This window comes from Vicugna pacos, chromosome 30 (assembly GCF_048564905.1).
Source record: "Vicugna pacos chromosome 30, VicPac4, whole genome shotgun sequence".
Classification (NCBI taxonomy): domain Eukaryota; kingdom Metazoa; phylum Chordata; class Mammalia; order Artiodactyla; family Camelidae; genus Vicugna; species Vicugna pacos.
The window spans coordinates 21,578,244-21,590,345 of NC_133016.1; the positions used below are offsets into that span (position 1 = coordinate 21,578,244).

At 37.3% G+C, this 12,102-nt stretch overlaps 1 protein-coding gene across 2 annotated transcripts in view; it reads left to right on the forward strand.

The window, feature by feature from the left end:
• ARK2N (arkadia (RNF111) N-terminal like PKA signaling regulator 2N) overlaps positions 1–12,102 on the forward strand; it is a 63,752-nt gene that overhangs the window by 15,751 nt on the left and 35,899 nt on the right. For both annotated transcript variants that reach the window (XM_072952294.1, XM_072952295.1), the window contains exon 2: positions 7,969–8,753. In XM_072952294.1, coding sequence (XP_072808395.1) covers positions 8,039–8,753 — 715 coding nt within the window. In that variant the 5' untranslated portion in view covers positions 7,969–8,038. The remainder of the gene's footprint in view (positions 1–7,968; positions 8,754–12,102) is intronic.

A 12,102-nucleotide genomic window follows, 5' to 3' on the forward strand; every position in this document is an offset into this window, starting at 1 on the left:
TTTGGGGGAGTTGTTTTTTAGCTTTATTTTGGGAGTTATTTTCTTAGTGGTTGCTGTGGGGATTACATCTGTATCTTCATTTATCACAGTCTTCTTCATATTAGTACTTAATAAGGTACAGAAACATTGCTCCAGTATGGGAGAGCTCCATATCCTCCTTCCCTTTCATGATACTATTTTCATACATGTAACATCTAAATATATTGTAAACCTAGCAATACAGTGTTATAATCATTGCTTTGTACAATCTTGTATTTTTTTTTACATTTTTTTTATTGAGTAATAGTCATTTTACATTGTTGTGTCAAATTCTAGTGTAGAGCAGTTTTTCAGTTATACACGAACATACATATATTCATTGTCAAATTTTTTTTTCCGCTATGAGCTGTTGCAAGGTCTTGTATATATTTCCCTGTGCTGTACAGTATAATCTTGTTTATCTAACAATCTTGTATTTTTTAAAAGAAAATAAGAGAAGTAAAAATTATAAAGTCTTTTATGCTGACTTACATACTTACATTACACTTTTCATTGTCTGGAGTTTCTTTTTTGTAGATTTGAGTCACAGTATGGTGTCATTTCTTTTCAGCCTAAGGACTTTTCCTTTATTGTTTCTTGTAAAGCAGATCTGCTACCAATGAAATCTCTTAAATCACTGTTTATCTGGGAGTTTTCTTTGTTCCTTTATGCTTCCCTCCCTCCACCTTCGTTTTGAAAGAATAGTTTTGCTGAGTGTACAATTCTTAATTAATAGTCCCATGTCCCACTCCCCTTCCCCACGTCCTGCCTCCTCCCACCCCCAACTTCCCCACCCCAAGCACTTGGAATATCATTCTGCTACCTTCTGGCCTCCAGTGTTTCAGATGAAAAATCACCTGTTAATCTAATTGGTGGTTTCCTTGTTAATGATGAGTTATTTTTCTTTTACTGCTTTCAAGATTTTTCTTTCACTTGTTTGACTATGTTGTATCTGTGTGGACCTCTGTTTATTCTACTTGGCATTGTTGAGCTTCTTGAATGTGTGGATTCATGCTTTTCATCAAATTTAGAGGAAGTTTTGGGCTATTTTTTTTTTCAAGTATCTTTTCTACCTTTTTCTTAGTCTCTTTATAAGGTTTCCTATTACACACGTTAGTATTTTTGATGTTGTCTTGTGAGTTTCTGAGGCTCTGTTCATTTTTCTTTACTTTTTTTCTACCCTTTGTGTAATTTCTGTTGAGCTCTCACTATGTTGAGGGATTCTTTATTCTGCGATCTTGAATCTGATGTTGAGCTCTTCTAGTGAATTTTTTTTCAAATGGTCAAAATGTCCATTTGGTCCTCTTAATGATTCTTGTCTTATTGAAATTATTTGTTGATTCATTGTTATCATACTTTCCTGTAATTTTTAAAATATGTTTCCTTAGTTCTGTGAACATATTTGAAGTAACTCTTTTGAAGTCTGCCAAGTCTGACATCTGAGGATACTCATTTTTCTAGTGATTTTTTTTTTAATCTGTGTATAGGTCACTTTTCCTGTTTCTTCAGAAGTCTCTTTATTGTTGAATACTGGACATTTTAGATAATATATTCTAGCAACTTTGGATTCTTCTTATTTTTCCCTTAGGAAAAAGTGTTTTTGCTGTTTCTTTATTTGGGTAACTGGGATAGATTGGTGAGGTCGCTCCTGCAGTGTGTTGTTGCTGATGTCTCTGCTTTCCTGTTTAAGTTTTTTCCTATTTAAAATTTTAAGCCTGGCCTTCTAGTGGTTGCTCCTTTGCAGCATAGATTATTGGTCAGCAAATGCTTGGAGAGAAGTTGTGCCCAGACACTTGCCAGTAAGGATTTTTATTCTCTGACCTATGGATGGGGGAGCACATTTTAAAGTTCGGGCCATTTTCAAGTCTGTTTGGTTTTTCACTTTTTGTTGGACCCTTTGGCATCTCCTCTGTATAGTCATGCAGCCTCAGCCAAGAATATGCTGGATTCCTTCATGACTGACATCCTCAGGTTAGTAGAACCCTTGACTGCCCTGCTTGCTTGCTGCTAAGATTGTCAGTTGCACCTACAATGCCTCTGGCATAGGTGTGGCCATCCACTCCAGATTGAATGAGTCCCCTTTGTTAGTGCAAACTGGCAGATCCTCAGGGCACGCCCCGCTTCTAATTTATGTTTCTTTGAATTGTCTGTTGTAAAGGACCAATATATTTTTATTTCCAGTCCATTGTTGGTAGATTTTTTTGGGTAAAATACAGTCAAAATCAGATAGTAGGAAATTGAAGTGCTGTTTGGTTGTCATGACAATATCAAATTGCTGTACGTTTCTAATCAGTTACTCTTAATTTCTGTACTTCTCTCAGTGCAGTCACTCAGGGACAACACTTTGAGTAGCACTATTTTAGGGCTTGTTGGTTACCATTAACTGCAACCGTTCTGTTATCTCAGTTTCACGGACAGTGCTGTTGGACTGCCACCTGCTGTTTTTCCAGTTCAGTCTACCCTTACTCCACCGGAATGCCCATTCTTTTGGTCCTACCACATCTTTGCTACCCTGTACGTTCTTGATGAGATCATTAAAATCATATCCTTGCACATATGGTTGCATTTTCTTGCTTTGTTCTACTTGCTTGGCGAAACTGCAGTTCTGGTTAAATCCAGCTTCTACCACTGCACTTGGACTTACACAGCTGAACTTGAATGGAGGAAACATATCCATGTGTATCAGTCTCACTTTAAATTTGTGGCTACAACCCTGTAAGTGGGACCTTATTGTCTGGAAGTCATATACTCTGCTTCCCTAGTTTCTTCACTTTCTCACTACTGTTTCACACCTGGATCATCTTATTCACCCTCCCTCTTTCACCTTATTCATCTTCCTAACTGATGACTTGCTTTCCACTTGGGAAATTTACAGTCAGAAGACAACTTCTGTAGATTCTCACTGTGTTTATCTTTGGGCCATGCATGGTTAGAATGACACCTTTTGTTTTGATAATAATTTTTGCCTTAAGGTCTGTTTTGTCTGTTAATCATAGAGGTAAACCAACTGGAGAGGGAGAGTGGTTTTATACTTTTCTGTTATTTTCCTTTAAACTTTTATATGTCCTTATGTATGGGAGATGGACACTTAATTACTTAACGACAGTTATGCAGAGTGTCTTGAAGGAAAATAGGTGTGTAATATGTATATAACAGGGATCTTGTTAGTCTGTAAGGTGCTCCAGGTTACCTCAAGGAAACAATATTTTATTTATGTGACGTTCTTTGTAGAATGTAGAGAATTAGGGTGTGAGTGGCCTAAGATGAAACTGGAGATATGGACTGAGATTTTTAGGAGGAAAGAGTAATCACCTTAAATTTGTGTTAATGGTTTCTACATAGTTTGAAAATTGAGTATTGTGAATTCTTTTTCACACTGTGTAAATGATTGTACTTAGCAGCTTTATTCGCTGTCAGATTTTCTACAGCATGTATTAAGCCCTTCTCCATATTTCACAAAACCCCAAACCTGCCTTCTTTTTCACCTTGTATTAGGCTTTGCTGATCGAGAGGGAGGTCTGGTATGACACAGACTCCCTCCAGATTTTCACAGTAGCTTCATTCAACCTTATACACTTCCTTGTCTCCTCAGAGGGGGGCAGCATACTGCTTCCTTTCCATGGTTTAGCTCATCTACCTGTCCTTGTCTTCTGTTGTCTTAGTTTCTTAGTTAGTACAGGGCTAATAAAACAGGGCTGCATTTTCATTGTCCAGAATCAACAGCCTGGCTCTGAAAATTATTGCATATAATTCTCTTTAAAGGGGAGAGAAAAACATCAGAATAAGCTCAAGCTGCCTTTAACTACTCTCCTCTTGGTCATCCCCACCCCTACCCCTATCCTTATAGGACATTTTGAAAATGCTATGTGAAATCTAAAAAAATAACTCTCATATAAACATGTTATATTTGCCTTGTAAAAATATTATTGTGCCTCCTGTTTGTGGAGAACAGGTTGGTGGGTAGGAACAAGACTAAGTACAGAGAGACGGGTTGATTGTCAGTTATTCCACTGAAAAATAAGTGATGGAGGTTGTGTTTAGAGTGGTTCACAGGAGATAGCAGACAGGTTGACAGGATAGTCTAAGGACATAGGCTTGATAGGAGCTAGTGGATGATGGGATGCAGTGAATAAAGGAGAAGGTATTGTTAAGGGTAACTCTCAGGTTTTTGACAGCAGCTGAAATAATAGTAGTACTGTTTATTGAGCTAGGGAAAGCTAGAGAAGAAGCAGAGTTGGGTAGTTCAGAGATGACTAATTTGGTTTTGGAAATGAAGAGATTGTGGTGCCTTTGTGAAATCTAAGTGGATATTGGGGTGGACTACTATAGAGCTCAGAGAAGGTCTAAGATGAGAAACAAAATTATGAGTATAGGCATGGTAGTAGGAACTGGGTGTAGAGTAGTTCACTTTTGTGGGTGGGAAAAGGACAAATGCCCTAGGACTAACTCCTGAGGTTTGATAGAGGAAGTTAAGCTTACTAAGTAGGCTGAAAAAGAATAGGCAGAACAGGGAAACCTGGAAGCCAAAGAAAGACAGTTTAAGGAGGAGAGGGGATGGTTATGCATAGAATGCTGCTTTGGACATTAAGATAAGGGCCAAACTCTTGTCTGTTGGATTCAGAGATGTGGGGGTCTTTATGACCCTGGTAAGAACAGTTACAGTGGTTTGATAGAAGCAGATGTCAGATGGAATTTGGTTGGAGAGGGAGTGTGAGAGGTAAGGAATAGAGGAAGGGAGTTTAGACTACTCTCTTAATAAGGTTGGCTATGAAAGAAGAGAGTGGAACCTGGATGAGAAGATGTGAGATTAAAGTGGTACGTAGAAGAAGGATTTTTTTTAAATGAATGCATGAATGAATTAATGAATGGATGGTCTGGTTGAGTGGGAGAGGTTGATGAGTGCCAAGGAATAACCAGTAATGTAAGGTTCTAGGGAGATGAGAGGGGACGAGCTGTAATGTACATATGTATACACAGAAGGGGATTGCTTTTAGATTGGTGGGAAGAACAGGGAGAATTGGGGGAAATGCTCTTCTGATGGGATAAATGCTTCCTGTTGTATGTTTTGTACTTGAATGTAAATTCGCTGTGAACATTAAACCAGAGGGTCGAGACCCTTTTATCTCAAAGATACAACTCCCATTTGATAATTTTATCATTTTCTATTGCCAACTACTTTTGACTACCTCTACCTGGAAGATCCCACTTTTTTCCCTGACCAAAAACAATACATGCAGTAAATCTGATTGTTTGGGAAGATTAATCTGTACATATGACATCTTTCCCCTTGTGTTTTTGGCACTTCATTTTTATTCCATTGCAGAGAGTTCTGTCAGAGCTTGTATTTTCACTTTCTGTGACTTTTTTTTCTTATGTTTTATGAATTATAACAAAATCCCACTGTGGGGGAAAATTCTAATAGAATTCACTGATTAAATTTGACCTAAATGGTAGTTGGTGTCATGAGCACCACTCCCTTTTTCTCTAAAGTACAACCCCCTTTTTCTTCAGAAGACTTGTCAGTGGACTTTTATATTGGAGTGTATTTTTTAAGATACATAATACTTGTATGGAATACAAAATTCAAGAGCTACAAAATTACGTACAGTGAAAAGTATTTGACTCCTGTTTCCTTATTCACTCTGCTTGCCAAGGCAGCTGGTGTTACCATTTTCTTAAGTACACTCCCAGAGATTTCTGTGCATCTACAAACTGGAATATGATCCTGTTCTTTATTTACACAAATGGTACAGTGTACCCTTTTTGTTCCTGTAACATTGAAAATTGCTCCTTGTTATATTATAAGAACGTTTTCATTCCTTATGCCCACGTTGTATGGACACACCATGATGTGCTAACCGGTGTCCTGTTTATGGTTGATGCCAATGTTTGTATTTGACTTGGGCATATTTAAGTGGTTTTGACCTCAATACTGGTTGCTTTTTGAGGCAGCAGATGTCATTGTAAATCTTAATACTTAATGAAAGATAATCGTTTGATGTGTCGTATTGAAAGACAGAGATAATTGTTATGTTTTCTTACAAGGAAAAAGTCTCGATTCTTTTGTACTGCCCACACAGTTTATTTACTTGATGAAACAAGAGTTTTAAGGATCATTTTAACAAATTTACTTTTTAACCTGATTTTATGTACTTTAAAAAGGTCCGATGACTTCTGCTTTTAAAAATTAGAGACTTTTGATGCTTGTGTTTCATGCATGGCTGACATTAATTTCATTTGTGTATATTTCTTAGCTATTTCAGCTTTAAGAAAAATTTTTATTCCAGGATATATAACTTTGTTCTTTACAAAAGAATCTCATTTTTATTCCGTTAGCAAATCTCGTTTTATTCCTCATACCTGGAGGTATTGCATATCTACAGATACTTTATTTCCTGTTTGTATTGCCAGCATGCTTCATTTGTGATACTGGCAGTTTGTTGGTTTAACTTTTACTCCCTCTGTTGGCTTTCAGTGGTTTTACATTCCTTTTGGAATGATTTAGGAATGACATTTATGCTTATTTTCATTTAGGTCAAAAATCAGTAATGATGCAAATACGCTTATGAAATAGGGTACAAATGGGATTGTTTTAAATTTATAAATGTACCTAGTGGTCATGAATGTTCTGATTTTCATGAATGTGTTAAGGAAACTTCATCAGAATGCCTGTTTTATCAGCTGAGACCTGAAAAACAAAAAACAGGTATATAGAACATTTATGTCTGTAGTAATCAAGAAGTAGCCTGATCATATTAGGTCAATAAAAGGCTTTTTTCAGGTATCTTCTAGTTGCTGTCTACCATGTATTGAATCAAGTAACTCGGTGGAATGAAGTGACAGGCATGTCTTGTTGTACCTGACGAGCATACTGTCTAGCTTAATGTTTCTGTCTGCCTGTGATCTGTGGGACAGTATGATAATTGCCTTCTTTAACATCAGTTGTTTGGGATGAGATATTTACTTGCCTTGCACATTCTTAGCATCCTCTTAAAAACCACCAGTTAATGAAATTTGCAGTGTATAAGTCACAACTCTTGTGGTTAAAGATTATGTCCTGTTTCTCTAGGATTAAGTGGAGCTGTAGCACACACAGTGGGGGAAGGATGTCAGGTTCTAAAGTCAGCCTAAGAGGTTAGAGAATTTGCGCAGGATGTTTTCTTTCAAACTAAGTCATTCATAGGATGGAGTGTACGAGGTTTTCTGGGTTCACAAAGTAGTTGATCTGCATTTACTGGCTATTGTTTATAAAGTAAAACATGTTGAAACACTAGACTCATATTCAGCATGATGAGAAGTTCATGGGAACTAGGAAGGACTTGAGAAAACAGCAGATTAAGGTTTTTGTCTTAATGTCCCTCTAGAGCAACCTCTATTGAGAGGAATGGCAAACAGGTTGATGCGTACAATTAACTTTTTGTTGCTTACTTTCCAAATGCACGTAATTGATTTTTTTTTCCTTTAACATAAGTGTACATTTGATGTCGCTTCACTGTAACTCCTCCCGCCCTCCCACCTCCTTTCTTTGAGAATTTCAATGTAAAAGTAATCCTTCCAGTTAAATTGTTCTAGGCAAATTTTTTTGAGGCATCCTTTTTCATTTATATTAATGTTAAAACATACATATTAATTATATCAGAGTTTTGAGGATCCCTTTCTTGAACACTTTAAATAAAGTTTAGAAGTTGAAAATCCTTGTTTGGTTGTTTGCTGACCTTGCAAGTTCAGTAACTGGTTAATACTGTGCCATTTTTAGTAGCTATGTATGCCAGTATTTTAATCATACTAAGTTCTTTGAATTTTTGACTTCTGTTCAAGCAGATAATAGATACATGTATTTTAAAGGCCTGTATGATAGTAACTTTTGCTACCCACTTAGAAAGGTAGGCATGTTATATTGATTAAATAATGTGCCATTTCTGTTTGTTGATTTTGTGTGTTTTTGTACAGGTTGCTTTCCTGTTGCATCTTTCACATAGTTTCCTAGACTCTGCTCCATGATTTAACTCGAAAGTCTGAAATGAAGATGGAGGAGGCAGTGGGAAAAGTTGAAGAACTCATTGAGTCTGAAGTCCCACCAAAAACATCTGAACCAGAGACAGCTAAGGAGGAAGACGGGTCTGTAGAACTGGAATCTCAAGCTCAGAAGGACGGTGTGGTGGATTCTGCAGTTCTGTCTTCAATGCCCTGCTTGTTGATGGAGCTGAGACGGGACTCCTCGGAGTCTCAGTTGGCATCCACAGAGAGCGACAAGCCGACAGCCGGCCGAGTTTATGAGAGTGACTCCTCTAATCACTGCATGCTTTCCCCTTCCTCTAGTGGTCACCTGGCCGATTCAGATACACTGTCTTCTGCAGAGGAGAATGAACCCTCTCAGGCAGAAACGGCGGTAGAAGGAGACCCTTCTGGAGTGTCTGGTGCCACAGTTGGGCGCAAGTCTCGCAGGTCCCGATCAGAAAGTGAAACATCCACCATGGCTGCCAAGAAAAACCGGCAATCCAGTGATAAACAGAATGGCCGAGTCGCTAAGGTCAAAGGTCATCGGAGCCAAAAGCACAAGGAAAGAATCAGGCTACTGAGGCAGAAACGGGAGGCTGCTGCGAGGAAGAAATATAACCTGTTGCAGGACAGTAGTACCAGTGATAGTGACCTGACTTGTGACTCAAGCACGAGCTCGTCAGATGATGATGAAGAGGTTTCAGGGAGCAGCAAGACAATCACTGCAGAGATACCAGGTAGAGGATGTTTTTTAAACTGACTGTAGAGCACCTGATGGCATTTCTCAGCTGTCAGGCCCAGTTAGATGAGTGACACTTGAAAAAAATCCAGGAGACCTGCAGCTCTGTGTAAATTTGAAGACTGCAGTGTATTAACAAGACACGACCAGTTAAAAAAAACAAACAAACCTGTTCTGAGGTTTCCAGTGCACTTTAGCACACAGCAAACAAACAAACAAATAAATAAAATGGTTAATGACAGGGACAGGATTATTTTTAAGTAATGGAATTTCTCACAAGTCTCTTTCTCTGTAACACATTACCCAAACTCCCATCATTGCCTTTTTAGTACTGCTTAGATTTAATGCTCACTATTCAGCATTATTACTAAATACATTTTCCTCAGGAATAGGCACCTTGCTTTATTATGTAGCCACTGCACTCGAGCTAATGGTGTCTGAAATAACATGTTCTATTTCTCGTTAAAGGTTTCTAATAACTCTTCCTCCTAAAAACAGTAGTTTTCCATGTTTCCCCCAGTTCAGTGCATGATTAGCTAGTTAACCTTGTGGCACATTTTTCTATTCTTAGTTGTCACTCTCATTGAAAGGAATGTCTTTTGGAAAATTTCCCCCTTAACTTCTCCCAAGTTTAAAAAGTTCGATAGAAATGTGCTTGTTCCTGCTTTTATTGGCATCAGGGTCTGTGATTATTATATGTCTGACATACCTGCTTTCTTCTTATTATCATATCTGGTACTGAGTCCTGTGAAGGCAGTCTTGAAATTTCATAGTGGAAAAAAGGTGAGGTCTGAATGGGTGAATTCTTATTGAGACTGACAGGAATGAATCTTAACTGGGTGAATTCTCACTGAGGAGACTCTTACGCTTAAGAACAGTCTGTAAACTACACGGCATTTAACAGATCCTGACAGCATTGTTTGTTGCTACGTTAAAGAGGGGAAGTTTGGGTTTTCAAAATTTTATGTGTTTTTTTCCTATTTTTTCCTCCAGTTTTCTGAAAGGTTTCTGTTTCTACACACAAAGACAACATATTGCTGATATACAAAGAATATTTTGCAAAAAGTCATTTTGGCTAATTAAACCTATAGCTAACCAAACTTACAGAAACTCAGTAACAAGAATGATTTTATAGATGTTCAACTTGTAAGTCTCATCCACATAGCTTATTAAATATGAGTTTTTAACAGTTAAAAATGCTTACTGTTTTAATATCTGTTGAATTCCTTTGGTAGTTTCTTGTGTTAAAATTACCAGACAGGTGATTTAATTGATGCTCGTCAGTTGACTGCATGAAAGAAGCAGATTTTAGGGTTGTTCTAAGGCAGATTCTAGGTATATCTCAGTTTTACATTTAGTATTTTTAAGAAAGCTTTATTAATACTTGTAAAATTATTTATGCATTCTTATGTCCTGTTCTAATCTATTAATCAAGATCATGATAGATTTCTTGATACAGTGCTTAATTCCACTTGCTAATCAGATTTTTGTGTAATTGCGCAAAACTTTGCCTTCTTATGAAAGGGAGAAGGTGGGTGAACAAAATTCTCTTTGAAGATAGACCCCATTGCAGAGATGGCGTGAGAAATGTCTTCATAGGCTTTCTCCCTGCTTGGCTTACATAGGTTAGGTGTGCCTTGTTTGTATTTTCCAAAAGCTGTTTGCTAATTGTCTACCTTGACGAGTGTCTAAAACTTCTGAAACGCCCATGGTTTGTTTCTTGTCTATTCTAAATTGTATAGTAACCAAAACACCAAAGTAAATTATCTTAATCTTTAGTTTCTTCATTTAGTAAGATTATGGCTTTAGAAAACATTTAGAGTTTTCTAAGGTAATTGTGAAGAATCAAATGGTAGGCAAGGTGCAGGGCCACCATACTGACTGCCTGGGCTGTGCATGGCACAGTTTTAGGAGGTGCTGTTCACGTAAGCAGGCATGAATGGTCTCTCCTGGAATTACGCAATGTGGCAAAGATGGAACAGCCTATGTTTAAATATTAGGAGATTCATTTCAACTGTCCATATTGTTACCATGAAAAGTTTTGACATTGTGCGTTTGTAGTGTCATAATTATGGATACCTCAGTTTGGTCACATTATGACTTGGGGGCAGGGGGATATACTCCATCTTACAGCCAGGCAGTTTTTGAGATATTGTGTAAGTTGTAAAGAGAGGATAAATTATGAGTTGACTTGGAACATGAGTGTAACAACGTTGGACATTTAAGTGAACTTAAACTGGATGTGCCTAACAGAGAACCTCTTGGAATTTGAAATTTGAATACAACTTTTTGCAAAGTGGAAACCAACTTTTTGCAGCGATTCTTGTTATACACTTTACTCAAGGTGCAGCAACTAATTTAGTAATTCAGAAATGCTTTATTTATAAGCTTTTGTTTGGCGACAGCTTAAACATTGAAGGAATTATGCTAAATGTTCTCTTATGCCAAACAATTTAACAGTTAATGCATTTTCTTTTAAAGAGTGAGAATAATTAATGCTGCAGACTTACAGTGCATAATGCTTCTCAGTAATTGAGTTGGATATCTGGACAATAGATGTTTATGAAGTTTTTTTTGTTTTGTTTTTTGAAGGGTTGTTACTGGTTTTTTAGTTAACGCTTAACTGACAGGCAGCTTAGTATCCACACTAGATTATTCTCTCCTTGAAATTTTTGAAAATATATTGCTGTTTTAAGTATCTAGAGGTGTATCATGTAATTCTGGCAGTTCTTTCATTTGGGTGACTTAGAGATGAGCAAAAATAGAGTATTTTGCAGTAGATATCAATGTGAAAGTACTGTGTAGTTGTCTTGAGTATTCAAGGCTTTTATCAAATGTCTCATTTATCTTCATAGATAATCTTTTTGTACATTAATCACTCTTTGCGGCTTTATTAATAGAGCCTTATTTCCTTGGGGTTGGGGGCTCTGTGTCTCTGGAAAATTTAAGTTGAGACTAGATATGCAGATAGTTTTGATTTTTAGAGAATATGAGTAATGGACATCAGACTTCATTCAATTCAAAAAATTAATTCTCTGAACAGACCTACTTACATGCATCAGTGTACATGGGCAGTGAGAAGTTTTTCCAGTAACTTGTTTTTCATAAATAGTTAGCATAGAATAAACTTTGGATAGCTTCATCTTGTCTTGGCTGTGATGGCCTGCTTTTGTGTGGTTTAATAGTCCACCATGTAAATGCCCACTCAGACTTAGGTTCCAAAATAGTCACAAATCTTGGTAGGTAAGAGTCAGTTGTCTTGCTGGTTTGCATTTAGAAAATGTAATTGGTCTGTTTTGGAGAATGTTGGGGAAGCTTTTGAGGGCAGCTGTGTAAGGACGTCTGCC